Genomic DNA, 24,251 nt, shown 5'->3' with positions numbered 1-24,251 from the left:
CTCGGCGAGCTGTGCTGGGGAGCGGGCTGCTCGGCTCTGCCTTAGGGCTGACCGTCCCCCCGGCGCCTCGGAGAGAGCCGGCCCAGCTCTCAGATTTGCCTCTCAAATCGCTGCTTAGGGATACAGCGGGAATTGTCAAACAGAGGTGCTTACATGTACGTAGACGGCTTTAATAATAAAACGACTATTTGTGTATCAAACGTCAGCGTAGATCTTCAACCACCGATCACTTCTTTCCTTGAGCTGTAGGCTGGAATAACGTTAAGTAGTTCTGTCCTTTTGCTAACTTCTATGCTACGGTGTGTAATTTGTAGCAGCGGTATTGGAAGAGATGGCAGGGAGAGGCTGTGAGCAGGCACAGCACAGCCAGGCTGCGTGCGGTGGTCAGAGCTGTGCTCTCACCCTTTCAGCAGTAGGGCTGTGGTTGCACCCATTGGAGTCCCCCTGTGCCTCCTGCTGTCTGTGGCTGTGGGATTCTGTCTGAAAGTTAGCTCATTACCCTGTTTCTGTACGACTTTCACGTTCCACAGCGGTGGAATGTTTCAAATCTTCGTTTGAAAAGCTGCCATCGTGAATGTTAGCAAGTACAGTAGTGGGGCTAACCAAGCACCAGGGGAAAAAGGAGCATTTTCCCTTGTGTCCAGGTGTGGAACGCTGGGTTCCCTGCTATTAGGTGCACTCCAGTTTGCTTTGGTAGAGGACTGCAGGGCATTAAGGGCCAAGAGCTCATCCTCTAAATCAGATGCCTGAAATGCTAAAAAGAAGTCGCTTTCAGTTCCATTAAAAAAAAAAATACACAGGACTTGTATTAAAAAAAAAAAAAGACCAACTCTTTTTTCCCTTCAGTAGTGATTACATCTTTGGTGTCCTTTAAAATTTAAAGAGATCCCTGAGGTGCACCCAGCACGGCCCTTCTGCAAGTAGAGCAAGAGATTCCTTTGTGTTCCCCAAAGGAGAACCTCAGCTCCTTCCCAGCCACTGCTTTTCAGATCGTGCTAAAGCCATAAGACGAGGATGCTGTAAGCTAATGAGCCCCCTTAATTGCTATAATTTGTAATGCAATTTTGTAGGCTACAAATTAAAACTGTAAAATGTTACTTGTGACCAAAAGAGCAGCCGCTAAGCACCTCTGCTATGATCTCTTTTAAAAAAGATGGATGAGGATAGAGTAGGTCAGTCTTTAAAAGGGATGTGACTGTATCAGAAGTCAGATAAAGTAGCTGCTGTGCATTGCTGTGCTGTGCAGTAGTTTTGCCAGCTGTAGAACTACGTTGCCATATGATATTCTAACAGCTTGAAGCTAAAAGGGGGGATTTAGAGTAGATGTCAGGAGGGCAATGAGGCACTGCTGCCCTCAGCAGTGTGGGTGCCCCGTGCCTGGAGGTGCCCAAGGCCATCACTTGGGCCCTGGGCAGCCTGAGCTGGTGGGGGCAGCCAGCCCAGCACAGGGGTAGGACTGGGTGGGCTTTAAGGTCCCTTCCAACCCAAACTATGATTCTACAAATTTCCAGTGGGTAGAAAAACAGCCTGGTGGTGATACAGTTTTATCGTTTTCATTATAGTTTGTTGTGTAGTTTTAATTTAGGACCTTCCTGAGAGCTGGCTTTTGAGTACGTACTTCTGTATAAACTTTTCATTCAGGCTTTAGCCATTAATGAGCCCTGTGGTGACTGGAGATGATTGATGTGAATGATTTTTTATGGGGACACTGGATACTTGTGATTGCTAAGCAACAAAAATGTGGGAAATATAAATAACCTCTGCTTATCCCTCTCTTGTGGGAAAACCAAGTAGTACCCTAAAGATGTTTAGAAACATGAAGGTGACAGCCAGCAACCACTAAGGTCTGCACTTCAGCAGACCAGATACTGCTGGACAGCCGTATCTGTATGCAGGGTATCCTACAGCCGTTGTAAAACGTTTGCTTCCATATTAATCAAATTGCTAAACTTCCCTTTCCTCCTCAATTGCTTTAAGTGCTGTTGTGAGCAGAATATTTGACTCCTGCAGCTGAAGCACAGAATGACAGTACTTGTTATCCTGTCTAGTTTGCTAGCAATCCAGGTTAAAGATGCACTTTGACATCTTTTTCTATGACAGCTTTTTCTAAATGGTGTTCCCTGTTTTTCTCTTTCAGGATGGCAGACCAGCAAGCAGCAGTGACTTCCTGTGCTCTGGAGTTTTAATGTCAGCACCTCTGGTTATTTATAGACAGCTGAGACTGCAGGCAAAGGAGTTCTCTATACATGATAAACCAAAAACGAGGAATAAGCTGTTAGTACTGCCCACAGATGAGACTTCAGGAGGTAGTTTGTTGCTCCATCTGATACACAAGTTTGTTAAGAAACAGCACTTTATAGGAATAGGTGAGTAAAGAACTACACACGCTTTTGTTTGGTTAGTTTTTGCGCAAATTACATTCTGTATTCATACAAAAAACAACATAACTCTTCTGACAAACTGTACATATAGAAACAAGTTTCTGTTTGGAATTGAACTGAAATCTGTGGAGGTGCTCCATGTCTCAACACTAAAAAAAATTCCAGCTCTTCACAAAACAAAGTAGGTAAAAGAAGGTGGGGAAAATGGGGGCAGAGAAGACAAAACTGAAAGCTAGCTACAGTACCGCAGCTAGTAGCAGGTGACTGATCTAGGAGGAGACCCTTGTTAGGAACTAATGCACATTCAGTTATCCCAATTAAGATTCCAGACTTGCGTTCTTGCAGGGTTACTTTCTCTTTGAGTACAGAGTAGCAGTCCATTTAAATATTGTCCATCAGGGACTGGGTGTGACCCAGTCAAAGCCTCTTCTATCGGCCTCTTCCGCCACCCCTGGATGCTCCTCTTCGTGACTGACCAGAATTCATGTTATTTCCTCTTCCCCAATTGCTTCCGCTCCTTCCTCCTCTGGAAGGGTTGCTGCCTCCTGCAGGACCTCCGCCAAAAGCTTCATCCCTGTGGAATCCATCATGATGGTCTCCATCTAAAGAATTAGACCGTGCCGATTTTGGTGCTCTCTGGGAAGCTCCTGAATTTCCACGTCCTAAAAATGAAGCACAACGTTATTGATGTTGAAATCTAAGCCGTGCCTCTTCTCAGACATACCACGCCTTTCAGCTAGTTCTCTCACATTCACTAACTGAATGTTCTTGAGACCTATAATTTTATGCCTCCTCCCTCTGTTTTTTATTACACACGTTCAATATCTCCATGGCAGCCCAGAAGATTGACAGGAATCAGGCAATCCTTTGGGGATTAAAGGAGATTATGTCTCATACAGTCAGCGAGGACTTGCTTAAGTCAGGTCCCTCAAAAGTGGCTGCCACACACAATCTGATCCTTTACAGCTATCTGCAGTTCTTTGTATACTTTCATTGCAGAATACAACAAAACCAAGAGAACCAGATAAAGTAATGGTTAAACCACATCTTCTATGGCGTGTGCAATTCTCAGTCACCCCATTCACAAAACAATAAGTTAAAACTGAAGTGAGTATAGACGTGGTAAGAAGGGCAGTAAAGGATACAGAATGCATTCCAGAGACAGCACATGCATGGAGGAGAGCTCTGGCATAGAGAAGAGCCGGCTTAGGGTGGAAGCGACAGTTTGATGCAGCCAGAGGTGGCATTCAGAAATCACAAAGACCAACTTTTAGTCAGCCATCATTGAATGGAAGTAATGAATGATGGGCCTAAGAAGACAAAAGCTTTTTTTTTTTTTTCCTCCAGTTAAGTTTTAGAGCTCTGTCTGTGGATGTCAGAAGCTTCAGTGATTCTTAAAGCTGGATAAGACTTTTGTTGAAAAACACACCAGTGTTGCACGAGGTTTTCAATACGAGGGACTTATCTACCTTTTCCCCTCTCCTCTGGAGGTCCACCTGGAGAGTCCATTTCCCTGGGGTCAGAGGTCCCTGGTCCATCATGCCAGGGACGTTTACGTGGTGGCAGTGAGGCCATGTCCATGCCCTGGAGCGAAGAAGAACGTTCTCGGCTAGCTGGAGAATGTCCATCGTGAGGAGGGTGGTCTGGACGAGGACCTGATGGTGAGGAGAAAAAGTAGGATCATTAGATAATGTCCATCTGATCGTTATGCCTCATTTTCAGAAAGCAGTCATACACAAATTTACTTTCCATGCAATTTGGCATACAATTTTAACTTATATAAAGCTTCCCCACCACTAAAATCTGCACATAAGCCAACATTAGATGAATAAGCTGCAAAAAAGCTGAAGGCAAAGCAGGTTTAAAAGATGTTGAAAAAGAAGGAAGTGGCAGATCTCAAGCCTTCTTTTCAGCATAAGGATTTTCACATATTTTAGAGATGACCACACGTTCACCTTTCATTATTCATGTGTCATTTGTGCTCGTGTTCTAAAATTGAGTTTTGAACCCATATGTAATTGTACACAAAGATGACTATTGGCATTAATAGATAGCTCAAAAATCTGTATCTTATGCTTCATTCATCAGCAGGGGACACCAACGTGCTGCTCTGGACTGCATATAAAATCTCACCTTAAAATCAGGGTGTAAAGGGCACAATCACTTATTATTCTGTGAAACTGCAGCGTTTACAGCTAGCTACAATCCAAGCAGTTTATTTATTTCTATAGTTACAAGTCCAAAAACCTACACGTTGCATCTCTGGTGATGAAAGACTGACAACAAGCACATGAAGCACAGGGAAAAGTAGCGACGTTATTCATTTTGAAGCAGTTACATTTTAGAAAGTTTATTATCTGAAGCAGACCTCAGCTATTTCTTTACCTGGTTCTCTGTTTCCATCCCAGGATTCTGGCTTCCGCCCACCTTCAAAGCGTGGAATTTCATCGGGGGTGGGAAGCAGACCCTTCCGGCCTCCTGAGCAGCACGAGATGCAGGGAGAGGAGTGAGAAGAGACATTGCATTTGTGAAACCGTTGCTGTTTGCCCAAGAAACACCCTTGCTACCTTCTCCTTGTATTTCACTGTGGAAGAATGTTCCCCTCACCTCTAATTGCACCACGACCTCGGCCCCGAGCACCATGGTCCCTTCCTCTCAAGTTTTCATCTGGGGAGTCAAAAGTGTCATCTGGCCCAAAATCTTCCGGACCAGGAAAGCCATCTCTCCCCCTGGGTCCCCGGCCCTCGTGTCTCGAGGGTCCTCCTCTTCTGAAGCTACAAGAAAGAACATGGTACACCTTTAGACAAGATTTACATTGATAAATTTGAGACAGTTGGTTATTAAGCTGTTTTCTGAACCGTTTCACGTAACACTACAGTACATACAGCTGTCAGAATAGGATTTGTGGGTGGAAAAGTGCTCAGTGTCTGTCTCTGAGCGCTCTGTTTAACCATTTTGTATAGTTTTTCCTCACTTCCTTCCGTTGTGTTGGTTTTTTTTCCCCATACAAAAAATACTGTCAAGTATATTTGCATTCATTTAACAAGGAAAAAATAAATAAAAACAGTGAGATAGATATAAGGCAAGGTAAGGAGAAGGACAAGTGAATTTCTCTTAGCTGCAGTGCTCTTGCTTTAAGGGATTACAAACGAAGCAGGAAAAATAAAAGCAGTGAGAGTCAAGGCTATAGTGGAACATTTCAGCATCACATTCCTATGGATTTTGGAGTCTCTCGCTAGAACATTCTCTTACTCAGTCCCTCCACAGAGGATTTTTTTTCTTTTTTTTTTCTTTCTTTTTTTTTTTTAAGTTTACAGCGTTGAGAAATGATTCTAGGCTGTACTTGGCTCAGCAGGGATGATGACTGCTGAGCAGTGTGCACAGTGGCTTTCTACAACCTCACCAGCAGCTTATCCATCTGCAGTAAACGAAGAGCTCTGTTTTGCAAAACGTAGCAATGCCCCTCACGTCAGTAATTTCTACTCCTAGTCAGCACCACGGCATCTTCAGTAACTGGATGCGATTGGCTTTTGCATCTCATCTGAACTGAGTACAGCTCCTCCAGTATCACACTGGGGTCTTAACACAGATCTTCAGAGGGAAGAATGCTTCTGTCTTAGCTGTCAGTGCCATTCCAGGTAAGCCTGTAGATGGCTGCACAAACTCTAGCAGTTCTGTTTCTTACAGCAGCAACTTGGAATGCTTGTCAAAGCCCAGACACGTCCCGTGCATCACTGCAGCTCCATGAGCACCCACTGCTACAACTGCCTCTGCTTAGAGCCCGACCCGGGCAATTCCTGTGCGAGCACAAGGGGACGTTAGGTGGTGCAGGCACACTGCTTTGGGATCCTGCCCACCCTCGGTGCCAGCAGTGACAGCGTGGAGCTCTGTCTGCCCGTGCACACTGATGTCCCCCCACCTCCCCTCTTCTCCCGCTTCCACACTGGGCCGCCGCAATGCTCCGAGCCTTGGCTTTGTGCACATCCCCTTCCCCGGCTCATTAACGACACAGTGCATCCTATTACAAGCAAAACTTTAGATACTTTTATTTAGAATTTTAACAACATTAACCTTTTAATTACAAATTTAAATATTTTAACAGTAGTCATAACACAATACAATATTATTATTCTTTTTTTTTTTTAACTTTTACATTTGTATGTTTGTTTTTTTTTAAATTAAAAACAATAGGTCTGTCTCCACCTCCCAGAAAACAAACACAATACAGAGAGGAGGCTGCTGTGCCTGTACAGGTACAACAGTGGATGGTGGGAGTGCTGCATATGGACAATGAACCATTTCACATTAACCTGGGTGATTTGTGAAAACAAACTCAGCAGTTTCAGGTACAAATGGTTCAAATAACCACATCGCAATGTTGTTTAGCCTTGAGACAGCACAGTCCTCTAGATATATTCCTTAGAGGGTCTCCTACTTTAATACTGACTTGGTGAGATTCTGCTTAGTTTGTAAATGACCAAGATTCGCAACACAAGATCCTATGGCTAGCAGGAGGAGGACCTTTCTCTTTGTTTCCAGGCAACCTTACGGACAAAGTTTAGCTTTGAAATCTATCATACCTACGCCTGATACAGCCACAGCTCCTAATATTGGGTTATGTATATCCTTTTCCACTTTTTCTCATCAGTCACACGCAAAACCCTGCCTCGCATAGGGCTCAGTTCCTGTTTGACTGCTCTCATCTTCTTCCTTGAGGCCTAGGACCTTAACGTACAGAACTACACACTGTGCAGATTAGCAGCAGGAAGAGGCAGGTCTCTGCAGTAGAAGCATCATGTTGATATGCACAGGTAGAGTGAGAACAGGACAGAGATGAAAAGGATGGGAAATTAGAGAGAAACACACATACACACACTTCCCTCTCACGTTTCTGATCAAACCAGTTACAATCTAAATTCCAAACCAAGTCAGCTACACGAGTAGTTGGGATTCTTAGGCTCACTTCAGCATCAGCATGGCAACCAATTCACCTTCACTCAGAGGAAATCACTAAGTGCAAGCACAGTTTAGAGCCTTTTAGAGCCCTGTGATGATGATTCTCCAGCTAACGGGTCTGTACAAACACTTGCACTGTGACAGACCCTCGTTAGCTCAGAAGTCAGATTCCCAGGTCCTAAGATGCCTGGACTCCCCTCCTAAAACCTCTGTAAAATCAGGATAAGAATAAAATATTCCCCAATCCCTAAACATTTCCAATATAAGATCTGAAAATCTCTACTGAGCTTCTAAAATCATTGTCTGCTACGTCTTTCAGAGTTATGTAAGGCAGACTATTCCACTCGGATTCTCTCTCCTTTTTAAACGGCTTTGTTACCTTCTTTTTGTTCATTTCTTTTCATACTCTTCACACAAAAGGAAGGTACATCTTTACAGAGCTAGGTAGAAAATAGCTAAAAGAAGAGCTGTATAGATGCAAAGTAAAAGGAATGTAAGAAAATGATTAAAAGGCAACTAAAACACACAAAATTCACATTATGTGGAGACCACAATATATTTGTACAAGTACACATTTTTATACATATGGAGTTGGTGGTCAGTGAGAGGTTTAGACCTTGGAGGCCAAATTTAACTCTGTTAAACTAGCATAAATCTGGAGCAATTTCAGTGACAGGTCATCTCGCCAACTTTGAGCAATTCCTCCATATTTACATTAATAACTAGAAGCAAAGTCATCCCTTTGTGATTGATCTGGAAATTGTGAGCAATGATGAGGACATTGCTATTAACTAGATTATTTTCGAGTTCTTTGCTTGGCATTAAGAAATAAGTCAGAAAGAGAAATAAAATTCCTACAAGCAAAAACATGAGAAAATAGTCTCGACAGTCCAACAGGCTGCAGAGCTCTGCCCCTTATATTTGATAGTAGGATCACTGTTCCTGCTCCTCACAAGTATCTTACAGCTCGTCCTACAGTCTCCACAGTCATCCTGTAGTTTGTGACTGGAGACAGAGTCTCAAATTCCACTTCTAGTGTTCAAAAGTTTGCCATTTTAACCTTCGAGTTTCCTCTCAATTTTCGTCAAAACGATCTCAAATCTTCATCCTGTGTCACTGGATCTTCTCTACAAATTTCCTCCCTTCTCTTTACTTACTGTTTACAGACACGGAAGCTGCTGTGTACAATGACCACTTTTCAAGTTTTCTTCTATTACTGAATGATTTTATGGACTCTATACTCAGGTATAATAGAGTTTTCATTTCCTTATTGGTTTCCAGTTTATAAATCTGAAACAGATAGACTCCTTAATGACAAGGAAACCAGGAAGAAAGAATTCCCTCCATTCACCCTTTACCCAAGAAGAACGAATCGATTTATTCTTACCTCTCGTCTCGTCTTCCTCGGAACCGTGCATCCTCAGGATCCCGTGGATATCTATCATCTGAAGGTCTCCGTCCTTCCCAAGCACCAGGAGGGCCACGATTTGAACCCCCGCCTTCAAATTCCCTGTGATCGGGAGGAAAGGGAGGCCCAGGTCCACCTCGTCTCCATTTCTCATCTTGCAATGGTGGGCCTCCTCTCCCCTCAAATTCCCGTAATCGATGGCCAAATCTCTTATCTGGATGGAAGTCGTCACGGAAGTCATCTGGTCGATCAAAGTCATCATGGAAATCTGGGTGAGGTCCTCGTCTATCTGGCATGCCCCTGCTGTCTCTACCATCACCCCACTCCTGGCCACCTCGAAACAACCCTCTCTCAGGCCCATGATCAGGGCCACCACTGTTCTGGTCGTGCCTTCTATCTGAGAGAGGGCCCATGTGGTGGTTTGGTGGACCACGGGAGTCACCTTGAGGGAAAAAATCATAGCAGATTTCTGTAATTTCTCCTAAAAATGCTCTAGGATGTTTTAGTTTTCTACAGTTCTACAAAGCATACACCATACATTTCATTAATTAAGGAATTCTGGGGGAAAAGCTTTTCTTCTGTATTCCAGCCCATGTCTACTGTAGCTTCCCTCTCAATCCGGACCCTTCGTTGTGCTGTAGCCTTTTCTATCTAGAGGCTCTGCACTGGAACAGCATCTTTTTGGAGAACTACTTACAAAAGAACAGACAATGCATTTAATTACCTTTATTAAGGCCAGGTCCTTGGTTGTGAGGGCCGAGACGACCTTGTCCTCCCTGCTGCCCCAGTCCTGGTATCAGTGGTGGAGGACCTGGGTTCTGTCCGTCCTGTTAGTGTACGATAAGAAAAGCCATGTGAATTAGCATGCGTGAGTATTCTTGCTTCTGAGCCTTTCGTAAGGCAGCAAACCAAATTCCTTTATTGGAACACTGCATCTTCACAGACCTTATGATAGCAGCAGCTGATTTTCTATTGGTTTCAGCCTGATTTTTTTTTTTACATTCACATCAGTGACACTTTTGTTTCCTGAGGATCATACGCAATTATCTAGAAAACTTATGACTAATCTTTTATCCATAACAACCAAAAGATAATAAAGCTCCTATTTTCTGTGCCTCAGAGAAGGCGAGAGAACTGCATGCATTTGTTGGAAAAGCACCAGGTGCCGATGTATATGCTGCAGATACAGACCCTGGAGGGATCGCAGCAGGTACCAAGTTACCCCATGCCTCCTATGACCACGTGGGTTTTTTTCATACTCTGTACCTACTTTCTGTGAAAGACTATTTTTTATTATTAATTATTTTAGAGGGACGGTTGAAGAGCAACACTGAGAGCTCATTTGTGCAGTTTTTCCTGTTGCATCTTGAAATACTGGTTTTAAATTATACTTTTGTATTGAACTGCAACAGAGGTAATAATCACAAAAATACACATAAATATGTACTACAAACATCACCTTTGCATTGAGTATTTTTGTAAAATTTTTGGGAAAATAAAAGCAAAATAGAAGGCCTGGTTCCAATGCTTGTTACAAGATAAAAAAGCACACCAACCTCTTCGAGTGGTTGAATGGTGAGCTGAGTCAGAAGAATAGCTTCCTGTCCAGGAAGGACAAAGCTGTCACCATCCTTCTGACATCCCTGACCAAAGCCTTGCTGGAGCTCCACCACTTCTTAATGCAAGATTACTTACAATAAACTGTTGAACTTCTTAAGTTTATGTCACTGCTGTTCAACCAGAGCAGCAGCTCTTAGTGCCCACCTCATGAGGTCAATCAGTGTTTGCCAAAACCCTCCACTTCCAAACAAATTATACTTCGACAAGTTAGGAAGACAGAGCTGTCATAATGCATTTTCACACGTCTTTCATTTCAAAATACACCATGGGCCCAAATGGGCTCCAATCAGACAAAGTGAACTGCAGGGCACAGGAGGAGGCACTGCGCTGAGAACTGCAGGCAGCCCTGTGCATCCCACAGCTGGAGGTGGGCAGAGCTGTGCTGTGGCACCAGGCAGAACAGCAGGGCTGGCTTTGCTGGCCCACATGCAAAGGGCACAGCCACCTTACAACTGCCATCTGTTCTCATTGCAGCTGTTTTCATTCTTCATACCAATCCATTCCGTCTGAGCCACTACAAGCTCCTAGAGTTTGCCTCTACATGGAAAGAGGCTTGGTCTGAAGCACTTATACCAAGAAATGAGATGAAATCCAGCCTACCCAAAAGATTAGGTGTTGTAAATCAATTGCTCTGAATTACCAGTTCAGCCCCAAGATACCACTGCTAACTTGAGAATACTTTATCTACCCATCTGCACTTTAACATCAATATTCCTATCTTCAGAATACAATTTTGCTGATCACGTCGTATTTCGGTCCCTTTCTTTCTCAAACAGGTTTGTGTTTTGTTCCCCATTTGCTCTCCCACTTGGGAAGAGATGGGCACCTCCCTCACGTAGCTCTTCAGTATGTGGTGGATGCAGGTAACAGTGCTATCTCCTCGGACACGGTCCTTTAAAACAGGCACACAGGTTCAGTACTGATTTCACAAGTCCTTAATGAAGGAAATGAACGCTCCCCTTCTGCTTCTAAAAAGGCAGGCGAGCCATTTCTACAAATCTACAGAAGATAAATGCTAAATTCAGGACTAAAACAGTCAAAGCCTGTTGTTAAAAAAGCCAAGACAGGAGCTACCCTTCTGCTCATCTTACAGAGAAGCCAACAGGACCAAAAATGGAAAGGAACGCTATGAACTGCACAATCTGCCCATTTTCTCAATACATTAGCCTTCTAAAGCAAGACAAGGAAGGAAAAATACCCAGCTTTGTTACGTGTCTTTTTAATAGTTGTAGAAGACTCAAAGGTAGCAGCATTTATGGAACACAACATTTGCCTGCTGCAAACAACCTCCTGCATCCTGCCAACAGCAGGCTCCAACAAATGCAGGCCAGCTTGGTGGCAGCTGTTTAGGTAGAGCAGTTGGTCTCCTTAGGATAACTGCAAAAACACGACGTTGGCAGAAATGAGATGAGCAATAGTTGTGGAGCCAGTTCTTGTCCTCTTAATTTTGACGATTCTGAAATCTCAGCAGTAAGGTCACAAGTTATTGCTGACTTGTAAGAAAAAAAAACCCCACACCAATACACAATTTGTAGGCTGTTCTGTCTCAATCTGAAGCGCAGGCAGTGAGATTTAGTTCAAAGTCACCACACATTACTGTGATTGATACTGGCCTCCGCGTTAAGTACATATAAAACTGTCTAATCTAGAAACCATTCAGCATAAGAGGCAATTTTGTTTAAAAATAATCACACATTTCTCAAAATTGTAGATTTTTTCCAATGCATCCCCTTCAAAATTCACCTTAAGGCTGAAGACAAAGATGGCATTTTAAGTACAAATTAACATCGCAACAACAGGAACTTGTAAGGAGTAATAAATGTAGTGAACTTTCCATTATCTGTGGCAGCTCAGCAGCTGGAACAAACGTGCTGCTGAAGGTGCTGAAGAGCAAGTTGCACCTGACAGCTTGGTGCTGAGCCAGCCTTAATCCCTGCAAAAGTAATCAGTGTCTTCACAAGCAACAATCTCCAATATTCCAGGTGAGCTGAGCCTAAGTATTTTCTGAGCTGGTGAGCCCTGCTGGAACTTGGTGCCCCAACTCCAGACCCAGGCTGGTCCTAATCAGCCTGCTTGCTCCCTGTGCTCTCTCTGGTGCTGCTCAGCAAATGGTACACTAACAAGTCTGGGAGCACAGGCTCTAAACTGGTGGCTCAGAAGGTATAAAGATGGCTAAGCAATTCCTATTCCTGTGCAGGAAGCAGGACAGCTGTTCTCCTGGAAAGCTCAACTAGAACTAAGCTGACATTCCAGGTATGTCAGTATCTGTGGTAAGCTCACTCCTCAGTTTGGATAAATTAGTCTGGGACAACTGAGAGTCAACAATAATTTGCTTTAATTCACACATACTCTTTACGTTCTGTTGGCTTAAATTCAACTTTTCTTTGAGCTTATCTACTCTCCAGGAAACTTCACCTTTAAGACAGTTCAGTATCCTCAAGCTAAAAAAAAAAAACAACACAAACAAACCTGGAGTTTCTCTTCGGTTTCATACATTCTTAGAAGATACTGATTTCTGTATCTGTCCCCCCAGTAATCCCATTCCTACAGATCTCTCTGCTTTTTCCAAGCTACGTAACTTTGTTTTCGTCATATAGTTTTCCTTGCAGCTTCTGTTTTGAGCCTCACCTCCATACTCTCATCTCTTGCTTGACATTTATACAGCACAACATTATTGTTCCTATATTTTTAACATTATTCTCGTTATACAGATCAAAACATACCTGATTAAACGGGGGACGAGGCCCATCACCCAACAGAGGCGTCTTCTGCTGCTGGAAAGGCAGAGGGCCCTGGGAAGGATGTGGCCCTCTCGAAGGGTTTGGTTGTCCTTGAGGTCCTTGCATGTTTCCTTGTGGCCCTACCAAAGAGCCTTGCGGAGGTCCCTGCTGGCCTTGTGGCCCACGCATTTCTTGCGGCGGTCCTAACATTGCGCCTTGAGGCGGGGGTCCCTGCAGCCCCCTCATCTCCTGGGGCCCGTGTCCTAGTAAACCACTTTGCATATGAGGACCTCTCATCTCTTGCGGATGACCCATCATCATCCCTTGTGGAGTAGGTCCCTGGTTATCTCGGGGCCCTGGCGGACCCTGCATCCCTCTTGGATTAAGTCCCATCAAAGGCCCTTGGGAGATAGGACCTTGCATCCCTTGAGATCCCGGAGCTCCTTGCATGCCGTGAGGAAGAGGTCCTTGCATCCCTCGGGGACCAGGTGGCCCTTGCATTCCTTGACCCTGAGGTCCCAAGTTACCCTGCGGGCCAGGTGGACCTTGTGGCCCCAAATGAGTCTGAGACCCAGGCAGGCCCTGCGGTCCTAAATGCCCTTGTGGACCAGCGTTACCCTGCGGGCCTGGAGGCCCCATTGGCCCGTGAGGGCCAGGATGCCTTTGCATTCCTTGATGTCCATGTAAATCCTGAGGCCGTGGCATTCCTTGAGGTCCATGGGGGCCCGGAGGTCCTTGTGGTCCCATGAAGCCTTGCGGACCTCCACCTCCTTGGTGTAATGGAGGACCCTGAGGTCCCATTTGTCCTTGGGGTCCCGGAGGTCTGAACTGTCCTTGTGGACCAGGAGGTCCCATCTGAGGCATATTCATTGGCATCTGCTGTGGTGGAAGGGGCTGCTGAAACCCTTGAGGCATCTGTGACATTGGGCCTTGCCCTGGAAAAGGCTGGGGTCCGTGAAGAGAGCCTCCTGGAGGTGGCTGCACTTGCTCAGCCTGTTTTTGTGCAAGTCTCTCAATCTTCAATTGCTGTAATAAATAAATAAATAAATAAATAAATAAATAAATAAATAAATAAATAAATAAAAAATAATAGGAGCCCAGCAAATCAACTAAGCACAGAAAAATATGAAAAAATTGAAAATCAGAAGCTACTATCTCAGGAGTTTGAAAAGAGTTAGTACTTTTCTCTTAATCAACAGAAACACAACTACACATACATATAAGTGGGTCTGACTAACTGAAATGTGGAGACCTTGGTGCAGCTGTCTTCATGCATTGAGTCTTATTCTTGTTAAACTATATTTTTTGAGAAAAGGTGAAAAGTGTACTGCAAAAGCAAGCTACACATTTTGGTGCTGAGCTCCAGCAACTGGCTTTACACACATACCTCCAGGAGTTGTGGGTTTGTGTACTGAAGTGCTGCCATTTCCTGTTCAATCTCTGCCTGTGTCTTCTTTTTCTCCTCCAGCTTAATATCTTCCTTTCTGTCGATCAATGGCTCAGGTGGGGGAGGCAAAGGAACTTTATTCTGCATCCACGCCTATAAAGAATAGTAAATATAAAATTAATTCTAAGAAACACCACATGTGTAATAAATCACTGCACTGGGACAAGATATGCTGGAATGATGAATAATGAGGGAGAGGATTGTCCCACTCTGCTCTGCGTGGTCTCACCTTGAATACTGTGTGCAGCTTTGGGCACCACAGGACAAAAGGGGCATAGAACTATTAGAGAGTGTCCAAAGGAGGGCTACAAAGATGGTGAATGGTCTGGAGGAGAAGATGTTACGAGAAGTGGTTGATGTCCCTTGGCTTTCTGGAGTACAAGAAGCCTCTGGAGATTGCTCTCAGACGTATGGTCTGATTTTTGGGTGGTCTTCTGTGGAGCCAGGATTTGGTCCCTTCCAACTCAGGATATTCTATAATTCTAATATGGATAATCAGAAGCTAAAAACTAGGTTGAACAGAACATCCAGGTGTTGTAGCATCCTAGTTTCAAGGTATGTATATGGGATTTATGTATATCCTTTTGTATATCCTATCCCTTTATGTATAAGGGATTTAACCAAGTATTTAATGCATAAATGGTAATGTAACTGCTGTGGTAAGTTATTTTGCATTGATGTTGGACATGATACTGGAAATCCAACCGAACAAGTTTCTTTTTGGTGTTGACTGCTTATCAGCTGCTTACCTGCTGAAACTGTGCTGGTATTGGTTTTGCATAGGGCACTTTTTTCTGTGGCACTTTCTTTTGGTCCTTTTGCATTACTTCCTCCATTCCCCAGTCTAGTCCTGGGATTGTCATTTCAATGTCATTGGACTCATCTTTCCCTTTAACAGCAGGGAAGACAAACAGTTAGTGCAATACAGGTTTACAAAGTAATTCTGTTACTCCCATTACAGTTTATTTAACAAAATAAACTTTGATGTTTCTCAACTCTTTCTTCCTTTCATGGGAAATATGCACTCAAGAACCTCAGAAAACAGTGGTGCTACCCAACTATATGACAGGAATGAACAATAAGTTGTACTTATTTGGATGGCTCAGAAAAATGCCTCCCTATAGCAACTACTTACCCATCTGTTCTTGCTCCATCGCTATTTTCAACTGCTCAGGTATTCCCATCCCAGGGATAACTGCTAGGCTGTTGGGTTCCAAATCATCTAGAGGAAAATAGTAAATATTTATACCCTGCATTACCATTTTGTCCTTTTGGATTCTCACGTGTGTTTACCATCAGCACTGTTATGTATTTCACAAATGCTGGGTCACTTTTTAAACTTACATATAAGTTGAAAGACATTAAAAGAACTGCCCATTCAGATTCATAAAAACACCCCCCAAAAAGGCCAGAAACTACATCCTTTTGAAGGAAAATTGCATTTCAGAAAATCTCATATCCATTCCCGTTTTTGTTATAGTAAATGCACGTATTTTAAAACTTAAATCAAATTTAAATGATACATCTTCACTGACATTCCCAAACACAAAAGGGCAAGTCATCAAACGCCTTTATAAAAGGGAAAAAAAAAAGGTTGCCGAGGTATGCTGTAGAGCTGGACAATCCTGAGCAACTTAAACTTAACGCGAAAAATCCTTAGGAAGGAGAGTCAAGTTTTAAAATTTGAGTCAAATGGAATAATTTGAAAAGATTTCCTGCTGTAGTTCAGGACAGTGGAAAGTCTTGAAGTCACATGAAGTTGCCAGGAAGAAAAGTAAACCAGAGACATTGCCCGAGGGAGAGCCCAACCTCCTTTCCGTGATGGAATGAGCAGCTCTTACCTCCTGGAGCTGTGGAAAAAAAGAAGACTCATTGTTGGAATTGCTTGGATCATTCATGCAAAAAATACCTTTATCTAGGTGGTCACCAGTGCTATATACTGTTTCAGTGTCTCACCCAGAAGCACATTCTAACGCCAGCTGAAAGCCCAAAGCTTGCTCCTACCTCCCAAACCTCCCATCCCCGCGTTCTAGGAAACTGCCTTACCATATTCCACACCATCCTCTGACATCCCAGGCAGCAGATTCAAGTTGTAACGATCTCGCATTTTATCTCCAGGCCGATTTCGAGTCCAAAACTTACTGTCAAAAGGAAGTTACATGAGCTCAACAAGAGGTCAAGAATGATAGCTACTTTTAATCTAACAACTTATTTATCTAAATTTTAGTATGCTAACTTGGTTATATAAGGATTCAACTCCTACTAATCAAGTTCAGCAGTGAATCTGAATGTTAGGCGTGAGGTTCAAATGAAAAACCATTACTATGGCTCTGGGCAGCCTGGTGTGGTGGTTGGCAACCCTGCACATAGCAGGGGGGTTGAAACTGGATGATCACTGTGGTCCTTTTCAACAAAGGCCATTCTATGATCCTATACTATATTAACTGTACAGTTACTATTCAGAAAATGCCTCAAAGCATGAAGTAAATACAATGCACTGGTACCACCAACATCCAGACAGCTCTAAGAACTTCCCACTCTGTTTAAATACATCCTTCACATAAAAAACTAACCTTGTTGGTAGACACATTGACACACAAAAATTCACCCCACTTATAGATACTCCATTACAGCACATTCCGCTGCACTTGTAATGCACAAAGAGACATGATCAGCAGATGATCTGAGGACAAAGCATTGTGGAGATTGGAATATTTCTTCACCAAAAGAATATTTATTAAGTTCCTCAGCTTTCAAATCTCACCCAAACCTGAAACGTCAGTGTTTCTTAAGGCTTCCTTAAATGAAGGATAGGAGGTTAAACATCACCCTAACTTCTCATTTAAAATGTCAGGGCCTTCCCACTCAAGTTTGTCTCTCTGCTTTGCCCATTGGTTGTGTATCAGAACTGCTCTCTGTTCACCAATGCCAAGCACCCTTTTTGATTCTGAACATACACACATTTCCTCAGACTCCTTCTTTAAATATTTTAAAATACCTGGTGTGATCATTTGAGCCCGAACAGAGAATGTGTCCGAGGGGATGCCACGCCAGACTCCAGATCATTCCTTCATGGGCCATTTCCATTCCACCAACTTCCTTCTCAACCCTGATGCATTAAAAAAAAAAACAAAAACAACAGCTATCACAGAGAAGAATATCTGATTCAGATACAATACAAAACTTCTGCTATTTAGTTGTTCCTGTTCCTCTGTGCCTACTTCAGTAAAAATAAGCCTCAGGTATTTTCCTATTGCACGAATTCATGATACACTGTCGTACTTAAGCAGGAATTCAATTGCATAGGAAATGTTTAAACTATTCATTTAAAAGCAAAATAATTACAGTACATCATGAGAAGCTCTAAGAAACTAGCAGCTTCAATCATTGATCACCCCTGAAGAAAAGACTACACTGTGTACAAGCAATTTATCCTTTAAAATATAACTTTAGAAATGAAGCCTATTCACAAAAATCCTCAGTGATAGAGTAAAACTATAAGCATAGACATGCATTCAAAAGTGGAAAGTGCGTTGTGTGTTTAATGTAACATCTGCATCTGACCAACATCTTTCCAATGTGCTGGTGAAAATGCTACGTACCCAACATGCCAGAATAACAAAGAGCCATCAGACCCTCCACTGGCAAAGAGCCCCTCGTGAACAGGATGCCAGGCCACAGCTGAAATACAAAATAACTGACAATCAGAAAGTATGATACTAGAATTCCTATCTCACGTAAATCAGGATCTCAAGAACTTTCATTTTTAATCCAAACGTTTGAAAACATTGCAATATCAAACAACTGCTGACCTGTGGCCTCTTTCTTATGACCCCTGAAGACCTGAAGTTCCTCTTTCAGGTTACGAATGTCAAAGAGCTTGCAGAGATGGTCACGAGAAGCTGTTAGCAACCAGTTGCCATTCAGATTCAGCTTCACCTCCATCACTGTGTTTTTATGAGCGTGTCTGCAGGCGCAGAAAGAAAATTGTTGTTTGTCCAGATATCAATTTCTCAGACAAATCAAACATGATTATTTATCAGTTCCAAATATTTAGGTCAACAACAAAGCAGGTCAGGCTACTAAGCCAGGATAGCAGACCTCTCTGTGCTGTATGCCTGGATGTTGCTATTTGTACTTTGGAACCAGGCGAGGTTCAGGCTGGATATTAGGAAACATTTCTTCTCTGAAAGAGTGATCAGGCACTGGAATGGGCTGCCCAGAGAGGTGGTTGGAACACCGTCCCTGGAGATGTTCAGGAAACACTTAGATGTGGTCCTAGGGGACATGGTTTATTGGGAAATATTGGTAGTAGATGGGTGATTGGACTGGATGATCTCGGAGGTCTTTTCCAACCTTGGTGATGCTGTGATTAAAGTCACTATTTTTGAAGTTTAGACTTCACCTGATTTCTAGATTTTCTGGCACAATTAAAGTATTAGCTTTCTATTTGAATAATTGTGTATGGCTGGAAAGATGTGAGGCAATAAGCTAAAAAGAGACAAACATGAAGTCAGCTTATATTCGAGCAAAGCGAAGGGTGTGGGCATGGACTTACAGCGTGGCAAGGCTCTGGCCAGTTTTTGGATCCCAGAACTTGATCGGCTGCTGGCTGTCTTTGCTTCCTGATACAACTAAACCCTTTGTTGGATGCCAGTCAACACATTTCACATCTGCTCCATGTCCTGTTAATAACACAGAAGTTGTTCGTTTAGAAATTTCAATCAAATTGAGAAAGCACTGAAAACTGGAGGGTACACCTCCTATAACTGCAATGCAAAACTAAACAAAATCACACAACGCAGATCACCAAACAAAATCAAATTAAATAAAAACTCCCCAAAGGTATTTAAGTAGTACTAATCATTGAGAGTATCTTCTCTTCAGGTTGTAGCTCAAAAATGAAGCTCACTTATATAAAAGCTCTCTAAGGTGGCTCCGATGGTACTTTTTTAGGCTTTGATCCTACAGCAACACACAGCATGAAGCAGCATTTCTATGGGGGTGTTAAAAGAAAAATACACTGTGACATTTCACTTTCTCTCAAGTACTGCAGGAACGAAAAGCATCTATGTTCCCATCCCATCCACACTGCTCTTCTGTTGTTCTGTCAGAAAACAAGAGCTTAAATCACAGATCTGAAAACTAAAATAGCATATGAAAAGAAATCTTAGATGTAAAGTCTGTTATTAGTTTTTTTCTAGCAGCCTGGAGTAAGGAGAGAAAAACCTTCACGATACTGATGATCCTTGAGGTCCCTTCCAACCCAAGCCATTCTGTCATTCTAAGATATGATTCTATGATTTCATTTTAAACTGATTGCTCAGATGATTTAAAGAAGAAACACTCATTCCCGCTACAAAGGAATTAGAGGGATTTAGAGATAAAATGATGAACGGAGATTTCCTTCTCCAGTATCTCTCCATGCCAGCCAACACCAACGGAAAGCCAACAGTAACATAATAGTCAATGTCAGAAAATGAGACAGCATGTGCTAGCTACAGCAAAAAGTGAGATGAGAAAGGAATGGCTGTCTGCAACACAGAGGCACTGGTTATAACACGGTATATAAGAATGGTAGCCTTCTGCCTCAGAGACAAATGGCTCCTATCAGACAGTTCCTACTGTACTGCTTTCCTTCAAGGTGCAATATGGAACCTGGAGCAGCAAAACGCTGCTTGGTATCAGTCTCAACTCAATAAGAAAAATATATGAGTTGAAATTTTCCTGAGATGACAGAAGAATCAAATTTGGAGCGTTATACTTCCATCATACAGTAAAAGCAAAATTTAATGACACAAAGCGCCCCCTCAATCAAATGAGTGCAACCACTTCCCTTCCATCGTCTACAGCAAGACAGGCAGGGAAGAGATTCTTGACCCAAAGAGAAATGAACACAACCGTAGTTGAATATAAGGATATCAACTTTGAGGAGTGGCTGGATGACATCATGGATGAAGGTACCCAACTCTTCTCCCCCAGTTGCAGCAGGCAGAACTGCTGCAGAATATGCACGGTCTCAAGGAAGAACAGGTCTCCAGGCTGCAAAGACCATACAAGCACTGCTCCTTCCTGCCAACAGAAGGGTACGCCGGGACGTATTGATTCCCCTTTTCCTTGTTCTTCTGATGCAGCAAGAACTAAAAGGCACTGTGTGTCTGGATTTGCTCTGTCGGAGTCCACCTCTCAACCAGGAGGAGAAACTGAATGCTGAGCAGGTCTCGCTTCTGAGTGTTTATCTGGGAGGAGCAACTCTGCCAGTAGGAATAGAGAACTCCTCCTCAATAGTGAGGGGCAAACTCATGTTTGCAGATTTTCAACTGCATTCTGTAGGTACCTGTTATCTTGCATCCTCTCAGGAAAAGACAGCAGATTTGAATTCAGGAGAAACAATGGAAGTGCTCCATTACGGTTAGTAACCGGATGAACTGTAGGAAAACATGTTCAGACTAGAACACTCAAATAATGCCATTAGTAGAAAACAAAAAACCCCAAACAATACAAACAGCAGAAACCTAAAGTACCTAACCACATGGACTGGAATGACTTTGTCCTTTGCTGCTCCTGAAATAAAGAGACTTCGTAATGGAAGAGAGCTCAGAGACAAAGGGCTGCTGTCTGGCTGGTAAGCCTGCAGCCAGTAAATGAGATGCTGGCAGGAGGCCATCTCAGTCTGGATAAAGGCTCACCCTGTGCAAGGCATGATTCTTTGGAGATCAAACAAACGTGAGTTAAACCAATGCAAATGTGTATCCCAAGGGAAAAAAGGCCCAGACTGGGCAACCCAGTTCGAGTTCAGTGTCACGTTCTGAAACAGAGCTGTCAAAGCACCCATCCTGCAAACACCCCCATGGGGAGCAATCATGGTGGTGCAGCGCAGGACTGATGTGCCCTGCAGAAATCAGGCTTGGCAGTTACAGCATATTATCCCCAGAGCACAGACATTCGGATATGAAAGAAGTATTTCACTGGGTTTTTTTCCATATGCATAAGGGATTTCTGAACTGGGTATTAATTAATTAAAGTGCTGATTGTTAACACTTGTAGACAACTTATTCTGTTCTTTAAAGACACTGATCAGCAATTCTGGAGGTTGGAAAGAGTAACAGGCTGTACAAGACCGTGGGCAATAGCGCTTGACCAAACCCAACGTGTCGCAAGTGTGGAAAAGTAGAAATTTAAGATCTTATTTTTCTTCTCAACCTGATTTCTATACATGGCTGAGTGAATATTAAATATAGTATAAAAAAATCAAGTTTGGATTGCAGTCCTTCTATCACAGCCTGTAAAGTATTTAGTGTGTACAGATACACGATGTTTACTGCTGCAGCTGAACATTTTCCATTACAGCCTTTCCCCCAGAAATGAGCCCTATTTTGAGGGCACATCAACTGATGTTATGAATATTTTAGGATTTCTAAATCCTCAGCAATTTTTGGGTGGCTTACACACATCCTGAGGTGATACTCCTTTAGATCACCTTCTTGTACCCCACATTCAAAACCAAATAGATCTCTGTAACGGCGTATGTTTTGAAGAATGAGCACAGACAATGAGCACAGACTGCAACAATGCTGTTTCTTTCCCCTTTAAAACAAGGCTGTTATAGAAGGGGGATGAATAGTGCTGTGTATCCTTGAATTGGTCTGACCTAAGGCTTTGCATCATTCCACAAGAAGGTTCCCTTCCCTGTAATCCACAGCCTTGATAGAACACAACACCTCTTGGAAGAGCAGGTCCTTTGCAAGGGGCTATTTCTAAGGCATTCAAAATAAAGCCATGAAACCTTACCACCACCCCCACTAGCAAAAGGAACGAGAAGACCTGCAAGGCCAAGAGACAACTGGGAACAGCCCTGTTAATGGAAAGAGGATCTGTTTTGTATATAATTCCCTTAGCCTTTGTTAGTTGGTTCCGGATTGCTGACAAATTGGATTATTTTGCCTGTTCTACTCTTATAGAAGGCTTTTTAAACTGCAGTTTATCTGGCAGTTATCCACTAACCTAGCAATTCTCTGCTTCCATGCAAATCTCATTTAGAAGCTGAGTACCTCTTATCTACCAGAAATGAGAACACTCCTCTTACGCACTGCTTACACAACACTGACCAGGTTGGCAGTAAGGGTAAGGATAATTTAATTCCATTAACTTAGAACAAAGAACACTATCACTTCACGAGAACCATACACCTCCTGAAAGCTGTCCTATGAACAAGACTGACTTCCACTCTCCACTCCAAGAATGAACACAGCAGAAACTCTCTATTTAGAGATTCACAGTATGTTTGTTCTTTTTAGCATACTGTGGGAGGTTGATGAATAAGAAATCAAAGGCAAAGCTCCTTTCAGTCTTTACCAATGCCTCCCACCATACTTTCAGATCCGTGTCTCCCCAAGTCAAGTTTTCCTTAATTTGCTCACCAAGCTGTTCTCTAGCTCTTTGCTGGTTTATTAAATAGGGTGCCTGGGGAGGCTGATGGGGTTTTAATCCACCTACAAAGAACATCTCCCATATCACATCAACATTTCTCCAGACCAGCAGCTGAATGGGACATAATTAAGCCTTGTTTACAAAGCCCATCTTTACAGCTCTATTATCACACTCTATTCTTTCCAGAAAAAAAGTTGCTTACAAAAGCAAAAATATATATATATATATCCTGTTATCAGTTGTGGAATCAAAAGGTTAAGAATAAACCAAAACAATCATTAAACATTAATGAGGTAGATCTGAGCAAACAAGAGTTTTCCCAGCTCAATTCTTCTGAACAGGAAGTAAGACTGAAATGCAAGAAGTCAAACAGCCCCCTAAAAGAGCTTCTGTAAACGAGTTTGGTCCTGGCACATACAAACCCCAGTAGGATTTGCACCACTCAGTGAGCAGTCTGAATTCTGCAAAAACCTACAACAGTGGCAAGGAAAAGCTTGAGCATAATGCCAGTGATGTGCTCTCATAGTGGCAAATGCACTGCAACAGATAATGAAAAGAACCTTCTGTTAAGTGTAATTACTAGTAACAGCATGTAGGAATCTGAATTCTTTGTATCTGTTGAAATTCAGTGACAATGTCTTACATAAGGAGTAACACGGAGCGGGGAAAACGCCTGCATGCTGGTCTATGTGGGAACTGGGCCATGCAGGGTTCAGCCTTCATACAATGGGACAACTCACATGTTACAGCCAGTGTTTAAATTCTTCTCTGTGTTTAAAATGAATGCTGAGCAATTCAGCAAGCTGAAATACTTTGTTTTGAACAGAAACAACAATTACACAACTGAATATATCTATTTTAAATGTTGGTAAAAGGTGTTAGTTTTTTCTTTCCTTAAATCATTGAATAGACTCATGGCAGAATCTGCAATCATTGTAGAAACACATTCCCTTTTTAACTGATTGGTCTTCTTTGAGCATTATACCATTTACAGGTTATTTCCTGTTTACGTTGTAACACAGAGAACCAAAATAAGCTTGATAGCAGGTTGGGCAACAGCACTGGAAGTAAGGGAACCAACATCTGTAACATAAGGAGCTGCTTAACATTCTCTTAGAAGTGAGAACTCAATGGCAATCCATGAAGTATGCACGTTTCACAATTCCTAATCATAAGACATAGGTAAGTTATATGTAGATTATTAACAGCAAGACATTTTAGTATGCAAAAATGTAACATTTTCCCTGTGTCTAATCAGTGTGCAGACATTCTAGCTTACCGCTGTACAT

The 24,251-nt window shown here is 42.7% G+C and overlaps 1 protein-coding gene across 1 annotated transcript; it reads right to left on the bottom strand.

The window, feature by feature from the left end:
* Nucleotides 1–2,398: 2,398 nt before the first annotated feature.
* LOC100548555 (pre-mRNA 3' end processing protein WDR33) lies at nucleotides 2,399–24,251 on the bottom strand. The gene is made up of 17 exons (XM_031555083.1): nucleotides 24,242–24,251; nucleotides 19,091–19,217; nucleotides 18,345–18,499; nucleotides 18,135–18,213; nucleotides 17,531–17,641; nucleotides 16,579–16,673; nucleotides 16,374–16,382; nucleotides 15,668–15,754; nucleotides 15,282–15,421; nucleotides 14,473–14,625; nucleotides 13,089–14,111; nucleotides 9,470–9,572; nucleotides 8,725–9,187; nucleotides 4,989–5,155; nucleotides 4,767–4,859; nucleotides 3,851–4,036; nucleotides 2,399–3,043 (listed from the first exon to the last, which is right to left on the bottom strand). Exons 1-17 carry the CDS (start codon nucleotides 24,249–24,251, stop codon nucleotides 2,811–2,813), a joined length of 3,234 nt encoding a protein of 1,077 aa, XP_031410943.1. The 3' UTR covers nucleotides 2,399–2,810.

Source organism: Meleagris gallopavo, chromosome 11 (genome assembly GCF_000146605.3).
Source record: "Meleagris gallopavo isolate NT-WF06-2002-E0010 breed Aviagen turkey brand Nicholas breeding stock chromosome 11, Turkey_5.1, whole genome shotgun sequence".
NCBI lineage: Eukaryota > Metazoa > Chordata > Aves > Galliformes > Phasianidae > Meleagris > Meleagris gallopavo.
Note: the sequence above shows the minus strand (reverse complement) of the source record. Positions and strands in the feature narration are given on the sequence as shown.